Here is a 26,034-nt window from a genome sequence, read left to right on the forward strand (position 1 = left end):
CCAGCTTCTAGAGCCCATGCAGAAGGTGCAGGTGGGAGAATCACCTCTAAGTGCTCTTCCCATGGAATCCTCACCTCCTGAGTGTCACTCACTCAGTTTCCAATGGGTGTGTGACCTTTGACCAGCTTTCTTCCCTCTCTGGGCCTCAGTTTCCCACCTGGACAAAGTAAGAGTTCTCTTGGCTTCAGATAGGTCTTCCTAAACTTCACTTCTTTTTGCTTCTCATTTGAGCGTCCTCTTCATTTTTGCCACCTCTCTGTCATTACAGGCTTTTAAAACATGTTTATTTCAGACTTGTTCTGATTGGATGGTATATTTCCTTTTTTTTTTTTTTTTTTTTTTTGGAGAGTATATTTCTAATAAGCATTTACCAAATTTTCAGCATCTCTTAATTGATGGGGCCACTGTATATTCTTTCAATGGTAACAAACTTAACACTTTCAGGTCTTTTTAGCCAATGTGCCTGAAGCTACTTTCTTCAGTTCTTGACCTCTCAGAGCTAGATGCTTATATACACTGCAGCCCACCTACTGTTACTCCCTGGCTGTCAGTCCTGCCATGGAAGTCAGGCCTTTTACACAGACAGACGGTACCAAGGCTGTGTGTCGCGATCTTATTGCAAACGGTGCATTAGAGGTTTTGAAACGTGGTATATCCTGTGGCAGATTTGCTAAGGATTGTTTAGACAACTCTTTACATGCCACAGAGATGACAAGAAGTTAAAAAAAAAAAAAAAAAAAGACACACTGCTAGATGTTTTTAAAAAAACTAATTTTCACTAATTTTACATGAATTAGGGTTTGAGAAATGATCAGGGCAGAGGAGGTCAGGCACACTATTGTACAGCAGGGGCTGGCAAACTATAGCCCATGGCTCAAATATGCCCCACTGCCTGTTTTTGTAATTGTAATTTATTGGAACCTAGCCACAACTGACTCATTTACATATTATATGCATAGCCACACCCATTCATTTACTCATTACATATGTAAGGCTGCTTTCACTCTAGCAGAAGTGACTACTGTAGTTTTAACAGAGACCGTATGGTCCATACAGTCTATTTGGCCTTTTACAGAAAAAGTTTGCCAAACCTTGTTCTAGAAGGACCCCAGAACCAACTGCATCAGAATGATGTGGTTGGGGAGAGCAGCCTTGTTATGGAGGCTTCCAGACTTTTGCCCAGGGCTACCAAATCAGACCCTGCAGAGAGTGGGCCCAGAACCTGCATGTCACAGGCAATCCCCCTGACACTTAAGCACACCACTTCCTCAGTCTCACTGGTCTGCAGGGCTCGACTCTGAGTTCTGTGTGTCCTTCCAGTAGAGCAATCCTCAGCTTAAGCCACATAAACACAATTTGGGGTCCTCTGTGAAGTCATGGAGGGGCATGCAGCCTGACCTGTTTTGGGCCTGACGGTGGTCATCGGGTCCAGGTAGTCTACAAGGTCCCTGTGCTTGCAGTCCAGTGCAACCTCGAAGGCGGTCTTCTCCAGCACGCTGAGGTGGTCAGGGTTGGCGCCCTTCTCCACCAGTTGCTGGGCCACTCCAAGCCGCCCAGTGAGTGCGGCCAGCATCAGTGGGCTCCAGCCCACAGTCCGGGCTGCGCGGTTGGGGTCCGCACCCCACTCCATCAGTAGACGCACCACGGCCTCGTGCCCGTGCTGGATGGCGGCCATCAGGGCCGTGATGTCCAGGGGCTCATCCCTGTTGCTGCCCAACCCCAGTTGCTCGCCCGAAGGGTGGTGATGGTCCACAAAGGCACCGGCTTCCAGGAGCAGCTTCACCACACCCAGGTGGCCGCCCCGAGAAGCCACAGTGAGCACACTGGCCCCTAGCCGGTTCTGGGCATTGACATCAGCCCCGTGATCCAACAGGAGGTGTGCCACACTCACATGCCCAAATCTGCCAGGAAGATGGAGAATTAGTGACACTAAACACACAGCACTCGGGAGACAGCTTTTGTCATCCTGAATTGTCATGAATTATTAGTCCTGACAGCTATTCATAATAAGAGTCTTATTCTGGTGCCAGGCACTGTGCCAGTCCCACAGATACGAATGCACCATCATGAAGGTGAGCAGCTGCCCTGCCCGGGTTCAAATCCAGCTCTCCCCACCACCAGCTGCATGACCTTTAGGAAGAACTTTGATTTCTTTGTGCCTTCATTTCCTGATCTGTAAAATGGGGATATAACTGTGCCTACTTCAAGGGTTGTTGCGGATTAAATGAGTTGTATGTAAAGCACCTGGCTCTGTGCCTGGCCACAGGAAGCATCACATCAATGTTAGCGACTGTTAGCTATTACAATTGTTCATGTTACATTACTCAACATGCCAAGGATTACCCAGCTGGTAAGGGGCGGCATCGGGGTCAGGACAGGTCTGTGTGAATCCCACTGCCCTTGCTTTTTCCCCTACACCCTGCTGACAGTCCATTTTATTCTGTTTTATAGCCTGGGAATCTGTCTCTCTGCCTGTGCTCTAATTTCCACACAGGCAGGGCCCATGTCTGATTCATTTCTACCCACCCCCTCATCCCCAAAAGCACACACCCCATGCCAAGAGGTGTGGCAAGGTTGTGGTCAGCAGATGGGCTAGGCATTGCGGCCTGGAGGCCTGCTGCCACCTGCTGGCAGGAATGTTTGCTGCAGGCGGCTAAGGATCCGGCCTAGGCCAGATGTTCCTCAATGAAGTCACTGCTGGGCCCCTGAAGAGACAAATCTGCACCCACCAACTTCCTAAAAAGAGGAGAAGGAAAACAGGTGCCTAGCAAAATCCTCTTCCCAGCAAAATCTCTTCCTTCTTTTAACACCAGAGGGCAGAAAAGTTATGTTTTTGGTGTCTCTGGTGGGCTCGGAGCTGTGTATCTCCAAGCTAGAAGCAGCCCCGGACTAACAAGAAAACAATGACGAGACGGGGGCTGTCTACTCCAGGTTTTCGAGACCACAAAGCCACTGTCATGTCTGCACCTGTGAGACAGCTTTCTGGGTTTCTCGATGCTCAGCCCTCTTTCCCGGGCGCCAGTTTTGCACCTCATCTAAACCCAGGACCTCCCTCCTCCTGGCAGCTGGCAGCTGGCAGCCAGGCCAGGGCTGAACTCTGTCCGAGGCTCCAGCTGAATACCTTCTGGGACGTGAACCTGAACAGCATGAGGCTCCTCAGCCTCGGAGTAAGAGCCTGGTGACACAGTTCCATCAGCTGCAGGGGGCTGGGCCTCCTGATCTCCACTCCCAGAGCAGAAAGGGACAAGGCAAACTGAAACCAACTCAATGCAGAAAGCTGCACCCCATTGTCTCCCCACCTCCAGTCTCGTTCCCTCCTGCCCATCCTCCATGTGACCCCCAAATGATATTCTCCAAACCCAAATCTGTCACTCCCCAGCTTCTGACTGCCGAAGACCTGACTGCTTTGCCAACCTCACTTCCTCCCGCTCCCACACCACACCTTCCTGCCTCCCCCACACCTTCACCATCAGAGGACTCTCCTATCCTTATCTACTCAGCACACCCCCCAACCGTGTCCTGCTTCAGGAGTCGGCTCAGATCTCACCCACTCCAAGCAGCTTCCAGACCACCCCTCACCAGGCTAGGTCAGTGCCCCTCTTCTAAGCACCTAATTCCAGGGGCTTGCCGCTGGCTGCACGTGAGCCCTCTTTCTCTAATTCTCTCTCTGCATCCACCAACTTCCTAATACGAGTGGCGGGCTCTCCAAGGACAGGACAGGGTTCTAGGCATGTTGTTTCCCCAGCCCCTACCATAGTGGCTGATCCACATCAGGGCTCAGTAAATTTTGTCAAACTAGCTGAGTAAATGAATGCATAAATGGCATAACCACATAGGGGAAGGTCCAGAGGTGAGCAGTGGAAATCACTGAAGAACTGGTGTATCCTCTACTGTAGCAGAGATTTCTAAAGGATTACACTATTTAGTTATCGAGCATGAGATAAGATCTAGCATAATCCCTAACAGCAGATTACAAAGTGCTGTCACATTTTTATCTCATTTGATCTTAATAAACCCCGAGATAAACTCACAGATTAGGAAACTGAAGATTACAGTGGAAAGCAATTAATCTAAAGCCTCTCAATTTGAACGTGATAAAGTCAAAAGTTGAACCTGGACTCAAAATCGAAGCTCCAGTATAAACAATTTTTAAGGAGCAAAAAAGGGCTGAATTAGAGCAGAAATAGTGAAATTTGGAATGTTTTCTGAATTAGTGAGTAGCCCAAGAGAGCACTCAACTATGCGGAAAATAAAAAAGGATTCAAGCAAGGCTGAGATAATGTTGTGGAGGCTAAGTTTCTAATAGGTAACTGCTGGAGATGGGCATGCCAGGGGCTTTCTGAACAGGTGCTGTGATTACCGATGAATTTCAGCAATTAACACCTGTGTTTAAAGAGCTGGCACACATTTTCCCCTCTCAAAGCACCGGGCTGAGAGTCCAGCTCTGCCCCACTGGCAGGCAGGAAACGAAGGGTAGGGAAGGAAGGTAAACACTATGCAACCCTGTCCGTAGGAGAGAAGTCTTGGGCAAATTTGGCAAGCCGCTTCCTCGCCACCAACATCAAGAGGGAAACTATCAGTTACAGGATTCGTGGCTGGGAGCACAGGCTCTGGAGTCACCTCCCTAGGTGTGCATCTGTCTGGCGACTTGGTAGCTATGTGACTTAGGCAAGTTACTTAACTTCTCTGTTCCTCAATTCCTCATCTATGAAATGAGGATGACAATAATACCTCCTTCCTAAGGTTTTGTATAGATCAAATGAGTTAATTCATTTAAAGCACTTAGCACAGTGCTTGACTGAAAGTAGGTGCTCAATAAAGGTCACTTTTTTTTTTTTGAGATAGAGTCTTGCTGTTGCCAGGCTGGAGTGTAGTGGCAGGATCTCAGCTCACTGCAACCTCCGCCTCCTGGGTTCAAGCGATTCTCCTGCCTCAGCCTCCTGAGTAGCTGGGACTACAGGCGCGTGCCACCATGCCCACGCCACCACGCCCAGTTAACATTTGCATTTTTAGTAGAGACAGGGTTTCACTATGTTGGCCAGGCTGGTCTCGATCTCCTGACCTCGTGATCTGCCCGCCTCAGCCTCCCAAAGTGCTGGGATTACAGGCGTGAGACACCGCACCCAGCCAAAGGTTACCTGTTATTTTAAGAACAGGAAAAAACATGGCAGATCGCGGTGGCTCACACCTGTAATTGCAGCACTTTGGGAGGCTGAGGCAGGTGGATCACAAAATCAAGAGATCGAGACCAGCCTGGCCAACATAGTGAAACCCTGTCTCTACTAAAAATACAAAAATTAGCTGCGCAGGGTGGCACGGGCGTGGTGGCACGTGCCTGTAATTCCAGCTACTTGGGAGGCTGAGGCAGGAGAATCGCTTGAACCCGGGAGGCGGAGGTTGCAGTGAGTCGAGATCGCACCACTGCACTCCAGCCTGGTGACAGAGCGAGACTCCGTCTCAAAAAAAAAAAAAAAAAAAAAAAAAAAAGGAAAAAACACTAACGTCACCATTTCTAATACTAAAACATCTACAAGAGCCCAAAAGCACAAGGTGTCTGATAGTCTGGCTTCATGCACACAGAGAGCTGGGATGATAAATAGATGCTCACTTAGACCCAGTGTGGTGACTGCCAGGGGTGCGGTTTTGAGCAGGATTCTGGGGCATATCCAGATCCAAGGAAGAAGAGCGCAAGGCTGGAAGGTGTCAGCACATGGGTCATGCATTTGCCGACCCCGAACTGAGGGACAGACACACTATACATCCTTCTGGAAATCTTCCATGCATACTACTCCTCAACTTGAGCTTTTGGTATGAATTACGCAGCAGAAAGCTGGAGCACAACTCAACACAGGCAGAGATGCTACCTGAATATATAGTCGGTGTCACACCAACTGAGGAACAGCACATTTTAAAATACCCAGGCTCAGACTATCCTGCAGAACTTGGTTAAAACTGGTGATCAGGGGTCTCCGAGACACTCTGAGGCATGTTAGCGCTGCAGTCACAAACCTCACTCAGTAAATTCCTCAGCGCCCCCCTCCCCCCATTCCCTGGCATCTGCCTTCTCTCCAGGGGGTACTAGTACATCATTCTACTCATACATAATGCTACCAGTCCTACCAGCTCGTGCACCCAAGCCTTTGCATGGGCCTCCCATCATGCCCTTCCCACATCCCACTTGTTCTGTCCTGGCTAATTCTCAGGCATCCACGTGGAGGTTATCTCCACGTGGATGTAAACATCATTTCTACCAGAAACCTTCCCCAACGTCTCCAAAATGGGTCAACTGCCCCCAGAGCTACTCAAACCTTTCCGGTCAAGCTCGTTCCTTTGCCTGGCCTGTCCACCACTGCCCTGGGTGGTGACTCTGCCGGGTCTCGGAGCATCCTCAACGCCAAGCCAGGAAGGGAAACCAGGTTCTGAGGAAACCCTTACTGCAATGAGAAATGAATTAAATCAGGCTGGGCGCGGTGGCTCACGCCTGTAATCCCAGCACTTTGGGAAGCTGAGGCGGGAGGATCACAACGTCAGGAGATCAAGACTATCCTGGCTAACACGGTGAAACCCCGCCTCTACTAAAAAAAAAAAAATAGCCGGGCGTGGTGGCGGGCGCCTGTAGTCCCAGCTACTCGGGAGGCTGAGGCAGGAGAATGGCATGGACCAGGGAGGAGGACCTTGTAGAGAGTTGAGATCGCGTCACTGCACTCCAGTCTGGGCGACAGAGCCAGACTCCATCTCAAAAAAAAAAAAAAAAAGAAAGAAAGAAATGAATTAAATCTCTAAGGTTCTAAGTCTCTACGATTCTGTTCGCTGTCTCCAGATTCAACCCTGAAAGGCCAAAGTTTCTAAGAATCTGATTTTATGTTAACACGAAAGTATTTCCACTTCTATGCTCAAAGTTTACCAAAGACTACTCAAAGTTTACCATTCCAACTCTAAGGAGTCCTTAACTCTTTACCTCCCGGGACATCTGGCCGCCGGGGAGATCCGGCCGCCGGGGGCCGCGTCCCGGGCCCCCGAGCCCCGCCGCCTCACCTGGCCGCCTGCATGAGCGCGCTCCAGCCGTAGTGGTTGCGGCTGTTGACCGAGGCACCGCGGCGCAGCAGGAAGCGCACCAGCGGTTCGTGGCCCCCGGCCGCGGCGAACTGCAGTGCGGTGTTGCCCGCCTCGTCCGAGCAGTCCACGGGCACCAGAGCCCCGACTGCCGCCGCTGCGGCGGCCCCGGGCCCGGCCGCCTCGGCCCCCACCGGCTCCGCGCCCGCTTCCGGCTCCGCGCCGCGCTCGGCTGGCTCCGCCGCCCCCGGCTCCAGCAGCCGCCGCGCGGTCTCCGTGTCGCCCTGGTCACACGCGCGCAGCAGCAGCTGGAAGGCCGGGGGCAGCCCGCCCTCGCCCATCGCCGCCGCCACGCGCGGCCCGCGCCCGTCAGCCCTACCGGCCGCGTCGGCTCCGCCCCCGGATACCGCCCGCCGGCGCCCCCTTCCGGCCGCCCGCCCGCGCCGCGCGCCTACTGTGTGCCGGGAGCGCGCCGAGGCCGGGGCTGCGCGCCTACTGTGTGCCGGGAGCGCGCTGGAGCCAGGGCCGCGCGCCTACTGTGTGCCAGAAGCGCGCCAAGGCCAGGGCTGCGCACCTCCAGTGCCCGCACTCGGGAGTCCAGGGAAGCTCAGAGGAGCCCTCGCTGCAGGCCCGCATGTCCCCTTCTGCCTCTTCGGCGCCCGCTCGCCGCCCTGTCCCGGAGCTCCAGAGACTTCCTGCCAGGGCAGAGGTGGGAGTGGCGACCCCATCCCCTCTTCACGCTGCGGCCAGGGCCCTGGGCCCGGGTCTGAGTCCGCAGCTGCATGGGCCTTGACTTTACTAGCGGGCTCCGCTGACCCCACCCCAGCCTCTGGCACTGAACCTGCGCTTCCAGAATAAGGAAGAGGCTGAATTAAGGAACGAGTGGGTTTATTGTTTCCTCACAGTGTCCTGCAGTGCCCTTAATGCCCCTCCTTCATCTGGGCCGGGCTGCTGGGGCTACAAGCGTCTCCTGTACCTTTTCTCTCTCTTTTATTTCAACTTTTGTTATAGATTAAAGGGTACACGTGCAGGTTTGTTACATGGGTACATTGCGCGACGCTGAGGCTTGGGGTCCCAACGATCCCGTCACCCAGGCAGTAAGCATAATACCCACCATAGGTTCTTCAACCTAGAGTCCCCTCTATCCCTCCCTGGTTAGCGATCCCCAGCGTTTATTGTTCCCATCTTTGTGTCCATGTGTACTCAATGTTTAGCTCCCACTTACAAGTGAGAACATGCAGTATTTGGTTTTCTGTTCTTGTTAGGTCGCTTAGGATAATGGCCTCCAGCTCTATCCATGTTGCTGCAAAGGACATGATTTCGTTCATTTTTATGGCTTCATAGTATTCCGTAGTATTCTCTTATTCCATCGTGTATATGCACCACATTTCTTTCCTTCCTTCCCTCTCTTACCTCCCTCCCTCCCTACCTATCCCGCTTCCTCCCTATCACCCTTCCTCCCTCCCTCTCTTTCTCTCTCTCTCTGTCTTGCGGTGTCACCCAGGCTGGAGTGCAATCATGCAATCTCTACTCACTGCAACCTCTGCCTCCAAGGCTCAAGCAATCCTCCCACCTCAGTCTCCCGAGTAGCTAGGACTACAGGCAAGTGCCACCACACCCAGCTAATTTTTTGTATTTTTGGTTGAGACAGGGTTTCACCATGTTGCCCGGCTGGTCTCAAACTCTTGAGCTCAAGTGATTCGCCCGCTGTGGCCTCCCAAAGTGCCAGGATTACAGGTGTGAGCCATTACATCTGACTCTGTACCACATGTTCTTTATCCAATCTACTGTTGATGGGCACTTACGTTGATTCCATATCCCTGCTACTATAAACGGCACTGCAGTGAACATACAGGTGTCTTTTTGATAGAAAGAATTATTTTCCTTTCGGTATATACCTGGTAGTAGGAGTGCTGGGTCAAATAGTAGTTCTATTTTAAGTTCTTTGAGAAATCTCCAAACTGCTTTTCACAGTGGCTGAACTAGTTTGCATTCCCACCAACAGTCTGTTTTCTTCACAGCCTTACCAGCACCTATTGTTTTTTGACTTTTTAATAATTGACATTCTGACTGGTGTAGATGATATCTCATTATGGTTTTGATTTGCATTTCTCTGATGATGAATGATGTTGACCATTTTTTCATATGTTTGTTGGCTGCTTGTACGTCTTCTTTTAAGAAGTGTCTGTTCATGTCCTTTGCAGAGACACAACGAAAAAAGAAAACTTCAGGCCAATATTCCTGATAAACATAGCTGCAAAAGTCCTCAATGAAATACTACAAACAGAATCCAGCAGCACATCAAAACGTCAATTCACCATGATCAAGTAGGCTTTATTTCTGGAATGCAAGGTTGGCGCAACATGCGCAAATCAATACATGTGATTCACCATATAAACAGAATCAAAAATGAAAACCATATAATCATCTCAATAGATGCAGAAAAGACCTTCAATAAAATCCAACATCCCTTTATAATAAAAACCCTCAAAACAGATTAAGTATTGAAGGAACATACCTCAAAATAATAACAGCCATCTATGACAAACCCATAGCCAACATCATATTAAATAGGTAAAAGCTGGAACCATTCCCCTTGAGAACTGAAAGAAGACTCTCACCACTCCTATTCAACATAGTACTGGACGTCCTAGCCAGACAACCAGGTAAGAGAAAAAAATAAAAGGCATTCAAATAGGAAAAGAAAAAGTCAAACTCTCTCTCTTTGCCAATAGTATTAATCTATACATAGAAAACCCTAAAGACTTTGCCAAAAGGCTCCTGGAAATGATAAACAAATTCAGGACAGAAAATCAATATATAAAAAGCAATAGCATTTCAATACACCAATAACATTCTAGCTGAGAACAAAATTAAGAATACAACCTCATTTACAATGATCACAAAGAAAATGAAATACCTTCTCTCTCTTTATCAGCGGTCCTTGAAGTGTGTCCCACACAGCAGCAGCACCAGCACCAGCTGCAACACTGTTACAAATGCAGATTTTTCTGGCCCTACCCCAGATCTACTGAATCAGAAATTCTGGGTGTGGGTTCAGCAACGTATATTTTAACAAGCCCTCTGGGTGATTCTGATGCACTCTAAAGTTGGAGACCCACATTTGATCTTCATTGCAGGCCTGCCAGCCACTGGGGAGGGCCCAGATGATCATCCCTAGGTTACAGAGGAGGCAACTGAGGCACAAAGAGGTTGTGTCTTGCCAAAGACTCCACGACTATTCTGCAGGAGAGCTGTGAGTAGGACTCTGGTCTTCCGTTCTCAACAAATATGTATTGAGTGCCTGCTATGTCCAGACACTGTTCAAGGTGCTGGAAAAGCTACAGGATTTACTACAAGGTTCTTCTGTAGCTCACAGATCCATGAGAGCCTGAGAACCAGTTCTGGAGGCCCCAAAGCCAGGAACAGTGACCCAAATCTCATGCCACACGTGCACCCTGCAGGAAGATGGGGTTGGTTCAGGCCCTTTTTGGTGTTACTGGCTTCAGATTCAGAGGCTGAGGTGGGAGTGCCTGATTGGCCCAACTTTGGTCATGTGCTCATATAATAGTGGGAAGTAGTTTCTGCCTCAGAAGGTAGGGGACTCCCAAATCTAGGAAGGGAGTTCAGATGCTGGGCAGTCAAAAAGGATAACAAATGTCTGCTATGAAATATTCTCTCCAGACACCCTTTTTCTTTTGGGAAGCCTTTCTCCCGTACTCACAGTCTATGTGCTTCAGTGGTTAGCACATATCCTGATTGACTTCAGCCCAGGACTTTTTTTTTTTTGAGATGGAGTCTCACTCTCTCTCCCAGGCTGGGGTTCAGCGGTACAATCCCCGCAAACTGCAACCTCTGTCTCCTGGGTTCACGTGGTTCTCTGCCTTGGCCTCCCGAGTAGCTGGGATTACAGGCACCTGCCACCATGCCCGGCTATTTTTTGTATTTTTAGTAGAGACGGGGTTTCACCATGTTGTCCAGGCTGGCCTCAAACTCCAGACCTCAAGTGATCTTCCTCCCTCAGCCTCCCAAAGTGCTGGGATTACAGGCATGAGCCACCGTGCCCAGCCCAGCCCAGGATTTTTGCTAAAGCAATTGAGAATGAGGTCCTCTCTGCTGAGGTTGCCAGCTATCAGGATGTCAGGATATTGTAAGCCAAACTGGTGCTCACTCTGCCACCACCTGAAGACAGCCTGCCTGAGTGAAGTCACCACAAAAGAAAGCAGAACCAAGTGATAGAAAGAGACTAAGTTAGAAAATCCCTCCCCACATTCTTTCTGGTGAGGTTTATTTTGAGGAGCATTGTAGTCATTTGCATTCCAAGCCTTAACAAATGGATAATTTACTATTTTTGTAAATGAATGGGTTCATACTACGCATGCTATTCTGAATCTTGCTTTTTTTTTTTCTTTTTTCTTTTTCCATTAACAAATGTCTTTCCATGTAGGTAAATACCTTTCCATGTAGGTAAATACAGACTGCTACATTTTTAAAAAATGGTTGCAGCCCAGCGATGTGGCTCATGCCTGTAACAATCCTAGCACTTTGGGAGGCTGAGGCAGTCAGATTGCCTGAGCTCAGGCGTTCGAAACCAGCCTGGGCAACACAGTGAAACCCCGTCTCTACTAAAAATACAAAAAAAAATAAGCCAGGCGTGGTGGCGTGTGCCTATAATCCCAGCTACTCGGGAGCCTAAGGCAGAAGAATTGCTTGAACCTGGGAGGTGGAGGTTGCAGTGAGCCGAGATCGCACCACTGCACTCTATCCTGAGCAACAGAGTGAGACTCCATCTCCAAAAAAAATTAATAATAAAAATAAAGAAATGATTGCACGAAACACCATTCGGCAGATATACTATAATTTATTTAATCATTTTTATTTATTTCTATTTTATTTTTTGAAATGGAGTCTCACTCTGTCATCCAGGTAGGGTGCAGTGGTGTGATCTTGGCTCACTGCAACCTTTGCCTCCTGAGTTCAAGCGATTCTCCTGCCTCAGTCTCGCTAGTAGCTGGGATCACAGACATCCGCCACCACGCCAAGCTAATTTTTGCATTTCTAGTAGAGACGGGGTTTCGCCATGTTGGCCAGGCTGGTCTTGAACTCCTGACCTCAAGTGACCCACCTGCCTCGGCCTCCCAAAGTGCTGGGATTACAGGTGTGAACCAGTGCGCCCAGCCCATTTAGTCATTTTAGAATAAGGCACAGTTGAGTCCAGGTGTGATGGTTCATGCCTGTAATCCCAGCACTTTGGGAGGTTAAGGTGGGTGAACTGCTTGAGGCCAGGAGTTCGAGACCAGCCTGGCCAACATGGCGAAATCCCATCTCTAATACAAAAAAAAAGAAAAAAAAACAACCAGATGTGGTGGCACATGCCTGTAATCCCAGCTACCTAGATGGCGAGGCACAAGAATCACTTGAACCTGAGAGGCAGAGGTTACAGTAAGCTGAGATTGTGCCACTGCACTCCAGCCTGGGTGACAGAGCAAGACTCTCAAACAAACAAACAAACAAACAGAAACAAGGCACAGTTAGCTTGTTTCCAGTTTTCTGCTCTTATAGAAATACTGCATTGGACAGCGCTTGTAGCAGCCAGGGTCCCACCAGGAAACAGATGGCACACTTGGCTGAGGAGCTGGGGAATGCTTACTAAAGGACCATTTACAGAAGTATAGGCAGGATTTACTAAGAGCCACGAGGGATGGTGCAGTACTCCAGGGCTGGTAATAGTAGAGAGCTGTTACCACCCCAGGCCTGAAGGGGATAAGGGGAGAGCAGATACTGGAATTCTGCAAGAGAGAAAACTGCAGAGACCTACCTGATAGGAGCTACAGCCTTTGATAGAGGGACAGAGTCAACCCACAGCAACTCAGTAGGGAGCTATCCTCAGATGAATAAAAACCTCTGACCTCACTCCGCTCCTGCCCTCTGATCTCCTGCCAGTGCTCCTCATTAGTAAACCCTACTGGAAGCTAGAGGCTTGGAGCCTGCTGATACAGTTCATGCAGTCAGCCTCCCAGGGCACAGAACAGGGTGAAAAGAAACAGCAGGGACCAATGGACGATATCTGCCACCTTGCTGCTCAATCTGGGGTTCTTGGACCAGCAGCACTGGTATCACCAGGGAGCTTGTTAGAAATGTGGCATCTTGGGCCTACATCAGACCTCCTTAACCAGATCTGGCATTTCAACAGGATCCCCAGGTGACTCACCATACCATACATTAAAGTTTGTGAAGCACAGATCCAGCACATCTTTCTATGCAAGTATAGCTATAGCCTTATTGTTTATGAATTCTCTTCCAGCTTTTTTTTATTTTTTCATTGGTTCCTGTGTTGGTTTGGATCCTCTAAGAATCAGATGCCTAGATGTTTGTTTGTTTATTTGTTTGTTTCTGGGAAAAATACCTACAAAAGATAAAGAGGTAAAGTGTGTAATCCTAGCATTTTGGGAGGCCAAGGTGAGTGGATCACTTGAGGTCAGGAGTTCGAGACCAGCCTGGCCAATATGGTGAAACTCCATCTCTACTACAATACAAAAAAATTTAGCCAGGTGTGGTGGTGCGCGCCTGTAATCCCAGCTACTTGGTAGGCTGAGGCATGAGAATCGCTGGAACCTGGGAGGCGGAGGTTACAATGAGCAGAGATCACGCTTCTGCACTCCAGCCCGGACGACAGAGTGAGACGCCATCTCAAAAAAAAAAGAGGGAAAAGGGAAAGTGGGGGAAAAGGGATGGGGAGCCCTCAAACCATGATGCAGGTCTGATACTTGAGAAAGGAGAGTGGGAAGTGAGGAGGGAAAGTCTCAGCCAGGCAGATGGGGGATTCCCAAGCACGGGTTGTGTCCTATATCATGCAGATGTGGCCAGGTTCTGGTACTACACCATGCTCGGTCATTCACTGGGAGTAGCCAGAGGATACCACAAAGGATCCAAAGGCATAGCCACTGGGAGCTCGCAGTCAACCATGTTTCCCCTAAAAGGTTCCCCTGAAGGGTGATCTAAGCAATGCATCTCATTGCCAACAGAATTCCATTCAACCAACACTTTTTTTTTTTTTTTTTTTGAGACGGAGTGTCGCTCTGTCCCCCAGGCTGGAGTGCAGTGGCCAGATCTCAGCTCACTGCAAGCTCCGTCTCCCAGGTTTACGCCATTCTCCTGCCTCAGCCTCCCGAGTAGCTGGGACTACAGGCGCCCGCCACCTCACCCTGCTAGTTTTTTGTATTTTTTAGTAGAGACGGGGTTTCACCGGGTTAGCCAGGATGGTCTCCATCTCCTGACCTCGTGATCCGCCCGTCTCGGCCTCCCAAAGTGCTGGGATTACAGGCTTGAGCCACCGCACCCGGCCTCAACCAACTTTTTTAAATTAAATTTTTTTCTTAATTTTGAATTGTTTAGATATGATGTCTTGCTTTATTGCCCAGGCTGGAGTGTAGAGGCTATTCATAGACACCATCATAGTGCACTGCAGCTTCAAATTCCTGGGCTCCAGTGATCTTTTTGCCTTACCCTCCTGAGTAGCTGGGACTGTAGGTGTGTGCCACGGTACCAGGCTCAGCCAGCATTTATTAAGTACCTTCTGTGTGCTAGGCATTATGTGTGTTGAATGATAGAAACATGGCCTCATGGCTCCCAGGGTATCCCACATGACTGCAGAACAGTGGGGTCTATGAGTTTTCATCATCAATTTAAAAGAAGATATCACAGTTTGGAGGATGCCACTGACAGCTTCATGGGAGAGCTTGGCTACAAGTTGGGCAGAAATGATGGGTGGGGTCTAGGTCATTGTAGGAAAAAGGAGGAAACATATTGGAAGGAGAGAGCAGGGGGACAGGAGGACCAGAGACTGATAGAGTGGATTAGGCAGGAGATAAGAAAGGCTTAGAAGTCAAATAATCTCGAAAGAGTACAATATTTACTCTAAATGTGTTTTTTTCCCTAATAAGGTAATGATTGTTTTAAAGAATTCTGATGTTGTAGAAATATAGAATATAAACTCCTTGAAATCAATGACTTTGGACATTGTTTACCTCAAATCCCCAGAATCTAGCACACTGGCTCCCAGATGGTAGGTGATCAATAAATATTTGTTGAAAAAAACAAATAAATGGAACAAAAGTGAAAGGACCACAGAATCTCACCCATCAAAAGTAAATATAATATAGTTAACGGTTTGGTAAATATTCCTTTAGATTTTTTCCCCTTTCATGTGTTAATATATATTATTTTACAAAAATAGGATCATACTATTCATATAGCTCTACGACTTGCTTCTCTTTTCTTTACAATGCATCTTGAACACATGTGTGTGTTAAATGCCTACAACTAACTCATGCTTGTAAATAGCACTGTGGTATATTATGGTATTGTATGGATGTGCAATATTTTATTTTATAATCTCTTGATGGAAATTTGGGTTTTTTCCAACTTTTTGCTTTTGTATACAATACTGCCATAAGCTTCCTTGTATGCATATCTTTTTAGCACTTATGAGTCTATGTTTGTTGGACAGATTCCTAGATGTGGAATTGCAAAATCAAAAAGATGTTAATATTAACATTTCTAATAAATATGACCTAGTTGCTTTCCAAAAGATTATACTAGTTTGCATTCCTACCAACAGTGGATGAGAGTGTTTTTTTTCACATCCTTACCAACACTGGAATTAATAACCTTTTTCATTTTTGCCAGTCTGATAGGTGAAAAAATATTTCAGGGTAGGTTTATTTTGTATGTATTTTAGAGAGATTGAGTATATGTTTATACATGTATAAACCATTTATATCCTTTTGGGTGGGAACTGTCTATTCAAATCCTTTGCCCTTATTTCTGTTTGTTCTCTTCATTTCCCTGTTGATTCACACACTGGGTAAAGGTATCTGCAAATATCTTTCTCTGACTTGCCTTTTGTTTCTGGACTTTCTATTATACTGGAAGCCTTACAGAATTCAAAAATTTTTTATATAGTCACATTTAGAAATATTTTCCATTTGGTCTCTGGTTTTTCTCTTTTAATACTTTTATCATTAAATTCCTTCCTTCCTTCCTTCTTTCCTTTCTTCCTTCCTTCCTTCCTTCCCTTTTTTTCTTATTTACTGTGGCATCTTTAGATCATTTGGAACTTATTTTGATGTAAAGTGTGATGTTGGGACTTGGTTTGAATTTTTTCCAATGGGACTTGATTTGAATTTTTTCCAAATGGTTATCAAGTTGTCCCAATTATTACTTGAATTAGGCACATGTTCCTCACTAATATTTGAAATACCACATCTACCATAGATCATATTAAACTCTAAAAGGAATGTAATAACTCCTATGAAGAGAGCTAATATGACAAATTAAAAGTGCCTTCTAGAGAAATCTACTTGTTGGTGAGCAGCCGATGACATAACATGGTACAGTTAGTGAACAGATAAGCCCCCTAAAAATAGCAACCAACCCAAGGGCTTTACCTCTGTTGAAAAGATGCTAGATTTCCAGCAAGCTCCCAGGTGGTACCAATGTTTCTGTTCTAAATATCACGCTTCGCGCAGTAAGGTGCTGGACATCTTCCATTTGCCCTGCTGACACTCTCTCCACTCTGTTTTGTGCCCCAGGAGGCTGACTGTGTAGACTGTATCACTCAATCTTCCCAACAACCCTGTTCAGGTGGTGCTATCGTTATATCACCAATTAATACATGAGCAAATTGAGCCGAGATAAGTAAAGTAACAATTGGTGATGGGGCTGGGTTGAGCTCTGGCAAGTGGGCTCCAAGGTTGTGTTCCGACCCCCTAAGCTAAGCTGCCTTTGGATCTCATTGCAGCCTGCCCAACAGCGAGTGGTGTGGTGGGAAATCCTCGCCTGGGAGTCAGGAGACCCAGATACAAATCCTCCCTCTGCCGCTTGCATGTTCTGTAACCTTGGGTAAGTCGCTTCCCTTCTCTTGAGCCTAGACGTTTTCTCATCTGTCAACCTTGCAAGGTTGTCATAGGGGGAAATGAGAAAGTACACAAAAAAGAAAGTCCAGCAGTTTACAGCACACAGTGGGTGCTCAGTAAACAACAGCTTTTATCTATTACCTGGGGCTTGAGCCCATGTCTTGTAAGGCCTAATTGCATTGCTCTTTTCTCTGCATCTGAACCTCTATTGAGAAGCATTCCAATAGCGGATCCAAGACATTATGAATTGTAATCCTTGTCTGTTTTCTAATCTGACCGCAGATCTTAAATGTGTTGGGTGTCTGAACAGAGGCCAAAGGGCTCAGGTCCAGGCCAACCTATCACATCCACCTTCTGGCATTAACCAGCAGACTCTATTATGCGTGGGAAGCAGGTGGGGCCCTGAGCACTGTGGGCAGAGCCACTTCCCTCTAGTCTAATATTAGCAGCAGGTTGTCCTGAGTGGGAGTTGCTTTCTAGGGTTCACCCCAAAACCCATCCCCCTCCTGGAACCTGAGGGAAATTTCTTCTGGGGATACCAGTAGCCAGAGGTTGTGTGAAAACAACAGCAAGTTAGATTCTACTTCTACCTAAGCCGCCAAGTTCAAGGTCCTCTCCCCACCCTGTATCTCAGACCCCGCATTTGTCAAATGAGAGAATTGGACCAGATTTGTGCTTTTTAAACTTTCTGGGCTTCTGGTCTCCTTGAGAATATTTGATAAAAAGCTTTGGACCAACTTCCCATGGTAAAACAAACAACAACAAAAATACAGCTTACACTTTATCCTTCTACAGGGGATGTAGAACAATTCTTTTCCCTGAGCTAGACACCAGCAGAGGAAGTTCCAGATTAATTTAAGATATGATTTGAAATCTCTGCTATCACTTTTGCATTCAGATATCTGTGTAAACATTACTTCATCAGAGAAGCTTTCCAAACCCCCCAAACTAGATCAAGTTCTACTATTCTAAGCCCTTTTACTGCCCTGTAATTCTTCTTCAAAACACTTAACACAGTTCTAATTATCTTTTTAATATTTGTCTACTCCATTAGACTTACTTCGCCCCTGGCAGCTCAAGGTTCCCACAGCAGTGATCTCATGAACAAGGCAGCAGCTTCATGGCCTTTTTTGGTTGTTGTTTAATAGAAACAGGATCTCGCTCTGTCACCCAGGCTGCAGCGCAGGGCGCATAGTTCACGGTAACCTCCAATTCCTGGGCTCACACAATCCTCCTGCTTTAGCCTCCTGAGTAGCTGGCACTATAGGCACGTGCCACCATGCCTGGCTAATTATGAAATTTTTCTGTAGAGATGGGAGTCTTGCTGTGTTGACCAGTCTAGTTTCAAGCTCCTGGCTTCAAGTGATCCTCTTACCTCGGCCTGGGATTACAGGTGTGAACTATCATGTACAGCCTTCATGGCCTTTTGCACCTAGCCTCAGAGGTCACGAGGCGAGCCAGGCAAGGGTTTGCTATTCAAGGACTCCAGAGTATGGCAGAGGCTGGGCCTGCAGGAGTCAGTGGGGCAGCGTGGTGTCTGTTGATCTCATCGCACCTCCATCTCCTCATCTGCAAAAAAAATCTGTAAAAAATTTATATTAAGATTAATCATAATCTTAGTTCATGGTTGTTTTATTGGACTGTGTAAAGATCAGATGAGATAATGGCAGTAGAATTCATAGCACCCTGCAGGGTGCATTCAGCCAACATTTACTGAGCGCCTACAATATGCCAGGCGCTAAGGGTTTTACCACCACTGTCTCCTTAATAATGCACCATAGCCCAAGAAGGAAGATGCAAGTCTCAGCCAGCCCACGTGAGGACCCAGCTAAAATGAGCCACCCCGGGGGCTGCGCTTGGCTGGCGGGCGCCGGGACGGAAAGGGGGCGGTGCGCAGGTGGGGCGGGCCGGGGGCGGGGCGGCGCGGCGGTTCCGGGATCCGGGTCCCGGCCTCCGCCGCCGCCTTGGGGCGCGCTGAGCGCTGGCCGCTATAGGCGGGCGCATGTGGGGGCGCACGGCGCGGCGGCGCTGCCCGCGGGGACTGCGGCGCGGCCGCGAGGCGCTATTGGTGCTGCTGGCGCTGCTGGCATTGGCCGGGCTGGGCTCGGTGCTGCGGGCGCGGCACGGGGCCGGGGCCAGGGCTGCGGATCCGGGACCCCCTCGCACCCCTCGCCTCGGGCGGCGAGAGCCGGTCCTCCCGCGGCCGCCGGTGCCCGCGAACGCGCTGGGAGCGCGGGGCGAGGCGGTGCGGCTGCAGCTGCAGGGCGAGGAGCTGCGGCTGCAGGAGGAGAGCGTGCGGCTGCACCAGATTAACATCTACCTCAGCGACCGCATCTCACTGCACCGCCGCCTGCCCGAGCGCTGGAACCCGCTGTGAGTGCACATCTCGGGGGAGGAAGCCCGCCCTCAGAGCCCCGGGCCTCAGTTTCTCCATCAGAGCATTGGCAGGGCGGGGAGCTGGGTCTCCAGGATGGCACGTCTTCCTGAGTCTCTCCGAAGAAGATAGTGTAAGAGCTCATATGGGTGCGGGGAGGCAAGAAAGTAAAAAAGACGAAAGCAGAAAAAAAAAAAAATCCCAGAAATTGGCAAGTCTGTTACTAAGTGATCTCTTAACTCCCTTCCCCTTAAGAAGTTATCATCTCCCTGAAAAGGTGGGGGTCAGGGCTAAGCAGACAGGTTTAAGGCGAGGACCCCCCAGCACCCACAGGACAACCCCGCCCTACCCGGCTCGCAGTGCCTCCGCGAAACTGACAACTCCGGGCGGGGACCGGCTCCATTCATTCATCTGTGTGTCCCAGGGCCTAAGGGACAAACAGGATGCGAGGGAGCCCCGGACAGGTGAGGCGAAAGGTGGCTAGAAGGCCCCTCAGCACTAGAAAGCCTCCTTGCGCTCTCCCTGGGCATTGGCTTTCTGAGCTTTGGGTGGAGGAAGGCGGGAAAGGGCACGGGGTGGGAAGGGCTCCTTCTGGCCGTAATCCACCCCAGCTCACTCATGTGGGTGGTGCTGGACTGGAGCCAGCATGGTAAGAGGCCTAGTTCCTGTTGGAGCTACTGGCTGGGCAGGTTGTGCCCCTGCCTAGGTGAGGATCCAGGGCACACGCTGGCAGCAGGAGGAAGGACTGGCAGCTGCTTCCACCTTTGCCCCTGAGCCTCCTGGGCTGTCACTTTTTCTTTGAGGTGTCAGGGATCTTCCAAGTCCTTTTTTGAGCCCCCTCTTTACAGACTTTGAGGAAAAGAGGGCTCAAAGAGGGGGTTCCCATCGGAGCTGGTGGGGGCAGCCTGCTGTGTGCACCAGGCACCTGCCACTCCTCTCCCCTCCAAGACATTCCTGCTTTACAAGTGTGGAAATAGGTTCAGAAAAGATAGGTGACCCACCCAAGGCCCCTCAGCTGGAATGTGGTAGGACTGGTCTGGAGGGACTATGGCCCTCCTGGCCCACTTGGCACCATGCTGATCTCAGGATTTTGGGGGCCTGCTCCATGGTACCTTGGCCAGAGAGACCATGAATGATGGAATGAGGATGCCCCACCTCTGCCCCACTGTTTCCACTGTCCTCCCTGTTTTGGGGATCTCCTCATGCCTAGCCTCATGCTTCTGCTTGAGGCATTTTTCACTGTTAGTCTTTTTGAGTAAGACTTAGTTAGGATTGATAGTAGTTCCTGCACTCACCAGCCTAATGCATGCTTAGCTCCTCAAAACCCCGAGGGTGCCCGCTGAGGCAAGGTGGAGGGGAAGCTTTCAGGTTATACCCAGCTTCAGGTTAAATCCAGCCCAGGGGAGATAAAATCCTGGCTCTTTTGCTTGTCACTTCTGTGATCTCCGGCAAGCTACTTAGCCTCTCAGAGCCTTGGTTTCCCCCCATTTGCAAACTAGGAAACTCATAAAAGTGAGTCTCCATGCATTCTACATAAAAGTGAGTGGAAATAACACAACTTAGGAATTAATAAAGCACCAGTACCTGGGAGCACACTGTGTGCTTAAATCTTAGTTTTTTTCACCTTTCCCTGTTGCCAAGAATGTACTCAGGAGGTTGCTTTTGAGAGTCATCCAGGGATTGGTTGTAGTTTTTCTTTCCTGGATCCAACTTCCTTTATTGTCCCAGGTTGTGAATATCTCTTTGAAACACTGCAGACAACCTGTGGGGCTTATGGTAACCTGTCTCCATGGTGACGCAGCTGCCCTGTGTCCTCCCAGGATTTGCTTGTAGATCCTGCTGTTGCATTGACCCTAGAAGTTAAGCCAAACCCAGCATGATAAGGAGTGTGAATGCCTCCTGCTTCTAATTCCTGCAGGAAGGCCTGTTGGGTTATTCTTACCCGGCCAGAGAGAAAGGTGAACCTGAGCTGTGTGGGTCTCCGTTGGGCCAGGCTTTGAGAGGTAGTGTAACTTCAGAGTGGTTAGTAGGGTCAGGGTCTTTTGTGGCATCTCACTTTTCTTACAGTTCATCCAGGAGCTAATCAGGGTCTTGAGATTTTGCCTGAGAAACCTGAATGACAGATCATGAGTTCACAGTGTGGGTATGGGGTTCCCTGTGAGTCTAATAAACAGAGGGATAATGAAGGTCCCTGAATGTTGCAGGAAGGAGGGCCCTGAGGGAGCATCTAGTCTAACCAGAGAGGAAAAGCCACACACCCAGGTCACACAGAGCCACAGTCCAGATCTTTTACTCATTCCCCCCTTTTTGGGTGGGTACGATTATTTCTATGTTTATTTTAATTATAAAAGCAATGCATATTCACTCTAGAAATGTTGGCATACACAGAGAAACAGAAAAGTAAAAAAAAAAAAAATCAATAAATCTACCACTCAGGGAGAACCATTGTTAACATTTTGCTGTGCTTCCTAGACTTTTAAATGAAAGTCTTTACTCTGCAGTGCCTTTTACCAAAGGAAAGGAGTGGGGAATGACTAAGGGACCATTTGGTTTGGCTCTTCCTGGTGTCGGAAGGGTGTGGTACTGTTTCTGCCTTCTTGAAGAAGGCCAGACCACTAAAAAGACGTTTCAGAGTGCTGGTCCTAGTTCTGTGAGACCCAGTATAGACCTTGGCCCTCTATGACTCTAATAATTTACATGTCAGTGGATTCGAGTATAGTTTTGTTAGTTACAGCACTGAATTGAAGAGAAGGAGGCTCATGATGACTAGGAATCCTTCCTTGCATGGTAACATAGTAAGTATTAATATTAATATAAATAAGTATAGTAAGTATAGGTAGTATAGTAAGTAAGCACAGTAGTATAGTATGACTAGCATCTCAGCAAAGAAGGGGAATTTTTACTCTGAGATGATAGCAGATCAAAGTGGGGAGAAGATAGCTGGGTGTGTGGCCCTGGGGAACTTTAAAAAATATATTGATGCCAGGAATCTTCCCCAGAACAATGAAATCAGAATTTCTGTGGCTAGGACCTAGGCTGAATCTGATACGCAACCACGGGTGAAAGCTACTGGCCTAGAGCCTGTGGATTTCTGAGTCAGAAGATTTAGGGTGAGTGCTTTTGAGGGCGTGGAGAATACCAGAACTAGACAAAGTAAGGATTAATAACAGGTCAAATATAGTTCAAGCCAGTGATGACATCATAGTCAGTTGAGTGGTGTGTCACAAGGAAATGGTTGTTAATATTGTTGTACTGAAATTTGCAAAAAGTTTTAGTTTTCATAGAATATGGGGAACTCGAGATGATCACTGTAATATCATTCTCATTTGCATTTTGATATTTAGCAGAAGAGAAAGAGTGGAGTAACAGACAGTGCCCTCAGGGCTGGACATTTCTCCAGGTATATCTATGGAGATACCATATGTGTGAACACCAGCCATTCTCTACCATGGCAGAAGAACTGTGAACCATTTGGTCAAGGAAAGCACGGTGTTTGTATTTCTTGACTTGCTCTGATTTTAGACTTGTTAATAATATAGTTGCAGATGTGTGTCTGAGTTCAGGGGTCAGGATTTGGGTGCTAGGATGGCAAAGAGTCTCAAAGTAGTTATTTATTTATTTATTTTTTTTGAGATGGAGTCTTGCTGTGTTGCCCAGGCTGGAGTACAATGGTGCAATCTTGGCTCACTGCAACCTCCCTGTCCTGGGTTCAAGACATTCTCCTGCCTGAACCTTCTAAGTAGCTGGGATTATAGGCAAGCGCCACCACACCTGGCTAATTTTTGTATTTTTAGTAGAGACGGGGTTTCACCATATTGGCCAGGCTGGTCTCAAACTCCTGACCTCAGGTGATCTGCCCGTGTTGGCCTCCCAAAGTGCTGGGATTACAGGCATGAGCCACCATGCCCAGCCTCGTAGTGGTTCTAAACAGGTAATTCAGCAAAAGTATGCCTTGCTAGGGTTGCAGGAGGGACATCAGACTGATGTTTCTTTTGTTTCTCCAACAAAGTTGTGGAAATTTTATGGATTCTTATTAGATCGATCTTGAGAACATCAGAGTGGTATTCTTTCTTGAGTCAGTAGTTCAGTACTTCAAATCCACAGAACATGTTCAATTTTGGTTAGTATTTTCCTGATACCTTTTTCTTTCACTCATTCTGTGTCCATATGTTTTTGGTGTGTCTTTGAATAGTATATTGCTCAATTTTGTGTTGTCATTTAAAAAAAAATCCAGGCCAGGCGCGGTAGCTCACACCTATAATCTCAGCACTTTGGAAGGCCAAGGTGGGTGGATCACTTGAGGTCAGGAGTTCAAGATTAGCCTGGCCAACATGGTGAAGACCTGTCTGTACTAAAAATACAAAAATTAGCTAGGCATGGTGGTGGGTGTCTATAATCTCAGCTACTCGAGGAGGCTAAGGCAGGAGAATTGCTTGAACCCAGGAGGCTGGAGGTTGCAGTGAGCCAAGATTGCACCACTGTACTCCAGACTGGGCAACAGAACAAGACTCCATTTAAAAAGAAAAATCCAGACTGACAATCATTGACTTTTAACTAGATAGTTATATCCACTTACATTTATTATGCTTACTGATACTTTTAGATTTGATAGTGCCATCTTATTTTATGTTTTCATTTGTTACGCTTTTTTTGGTGTTTTCTTCCTCTTTTTTCCTACTGCTTTTTGAGTTGATAGAGGCTTTTCCCCTCCTTCTCATTCCATTTTTTTCCTCTCTACTAATTGAGCAGTTATATTATCTATTTCTAACCTTAGTGGTAAATTTTAAAGTATGTGATTAACTCAACAAAGTCTAAAATTAATCATTAACTATGGACCATAGAATGCTTTAGTATTGATCATCTTCGCTCCTAATTTGTATGCCATTTTGCTCCAATATTTTAATTCTGTCTTGCTTTTAAACTGACAAATTAGGATAGCTAAAAATGCATATTTATTTGTTCAGATTTATCCACAAGTTTACCATTTTCTTTGCTCACTTTTCTTTCCTGAGTCAGAGACCTTTCTGGGATTCTTCTTCTTGAAATACATCATGTATTAACTGCTGTAGAGAGGTCTATTGTGATTCCTCAGTTTTCTTTATCTGAAACTGTTTTTATTTTGCTCTTGTTCATGAAAGTTTTGCTGGATATATAATTCTGTGTTGGTAGTTTGACATTTGAAGGTATTATTCCCTTGTCGTCTGGTTTGCACCATTGCTATGAGATGCCTACAGTAACCCAGATCTCTCTGTCATCCTTCTTTCTTTGTCGTTCATTTGAGGCCTTCTTTTATTTAAGCATATGAGGCATACTTATTTTATACTCTATGTCTGGTAATTATGTTATCTAGATTAGTATTTTCTTGTTGTTCCTGCATGATGAAGACTTCTTTTACTTTCCTGTCAGCTAAGCCATGCATTTAAAAGATTTTTTTCTTTTTTTTCTTTTTTTTTTTTTTGAGATGGAGTTTTGCTCTTGTTGCCCAGGCTGGAGTGCAATGGTGCAATCTCAGCTCACTGCAACCTCCACCTCCTGGGTTCAAGTGATTCTCCTGCCTCAGCCTCCCCAGTAGCTGGGATTACAGGCGCCTGCCACCACGCCCTCCTAATTTTTGCGTTTTTAGTAGAAATGGGGTTTCACCATGTTGGCCAGGTTGGTCTTGAACTCCTGACCTTAGGTGATCTCCCGCCTTGGCCTCTCAAAGTGCTGAGATTACAGGTGTGAGCCACAGCACCCAGCCAAAAGATTTTTTAAAAAGTTTTTATCAAGACTTTTTTGGGTGTATACACCAGGAGGGTTTCCCTAGACATCTTAGTCTTCCATGTTGCCGAAAGTAGAAGTCCTATATTCACTTTTTAGAAATAATTATTTTCTATACTAGTCAGGATTCTTTTGGTTGAAAGTGACTGAAAACCCAATGCAAACTGACTTAAATATAAAAGAAAATATATTGGGTTCTATTACAGAAAAGTCTGGGATGAGAACTCAGTTCAGGTTATTGTTGGCCCTGGATTTAGGGACTCAAATGATGTCAACAGGAAATTATTAATTGGTCAGGCCTGAGGCATGTAACCTTTAGGGGGGTGTGTGTGTTTGGGTATATGCATGTGCTTATATATGTTCAGCCCTCCACAAACCACATAGACTGACAGCTGGAAAATTGGCTCTTGAAAGAGAAATCAAGGTGCAGAACAGCGAAGAAAGGAGAAAGGATTCTAGGCAGGTAAGACACAAAAATGTATATTATGATCTCCTTGGCCTGTTCTATGGAGGATATGAGTTGATTTTTTTTAAAAAGACATTTATGTGATAATCTTAATATAAAGATAAAAGAAGATCAGTAGGGGCCAGGCACATTTGGTTATACCTGTAATCCCAGAACTTTGGGAGGCCGAGGAGGGCAGATCAGTTGAGGTCAGGAGTTCGAGACCAGCCTGGCCAACATGGTGAAACCCTGTCTCTCCTAAAAATACAAAAATTAGCCGAGCATGGTGGTGGGCGCCTGTAATCCCAGCTACTTGGGAGGCTAAGGCAGGAGAATTGCTTGAACCCGGGAGGCAGAGGTGGCAGTGAGCCAAGATCCCCCCACTGTACTCCAGCCTGGGCAAAAAAAAAATAAATAAAAAAAAAATGAAGTTCAAGAGGCATTAACTGCATCCATTAATTCATTCATATCCACATAATACATAA

The 26,034-nt window shown here is 47.3% G+C and overlaps 2 protein-coding genes across 5 annotated transcripts in view; one reads left to right on the forward strand and one right to left on the reverse strand.

Annotated features, from left to right (window-relative positions):
• ANKS6 (ankyrin repeat and sterile alpha motif domain containing 6) overlaps positions 1–7,439 on the reverse strand; it is a 64,008-nt gene extending 56,569 nt beyond the window's left edge. For all 4 annotated transcript variants that reach the window (XM_037998201.2, XM_007968612.3, XM_007968613.3 and 1 more), the window contains exons 1-2: positions 7,036–7,439; positions 1,399–1,901 (exon numbers count right to left, since the gene is read on the reverse strand). In XM_037998201.2, the coding sequence (XP_037854129.2) occupies positions 1,399–1,901; positions 7,036–7,394 (862 nt within the window). In that variant the 5' untranslated portion in view covers positions 7,395–7,439. The remainder of the gene's footprint in view (positions 1–1,398; positions 1,902–7,035) is intronic.
• Positions 7,440–18,914: 11,475 nt separating this feature from the next.
• GALNT12 (polypeptide N-acetylgalactosaminyltransferase 12) overlaps positions 18,915–26,034 on the forward strand; it is a 42,924-nt gene continuing 35,804 nt past the window's right edge. The window contains exon 1 of the mRNA XM_007968609.3: positions 18,915–19,343. Coding sequence (XP_007966800.1) covers positions 18,973–19,343 — 371 coding nt within the window. The 5' untranslated portion in view covers positions 18,915–18,972. The remainder of the gene's footprint in view (positions 19,344–26,034) is intronic.

This window comes from Chlorocebus sabaeus, chromosome 12, assembly GCF_047675955.1.
Source record: "Chlorocebus sabaeus isolate Y175 chromosome 12, mChlSab1.0.hap1, whole genome shotgun sequence".
NCBI lineage: Eukaryota > Metazoa > Chordata > Mammalia > Primates > Cercopithecidae > Chlorocebus > Chlorocebus sabaeus.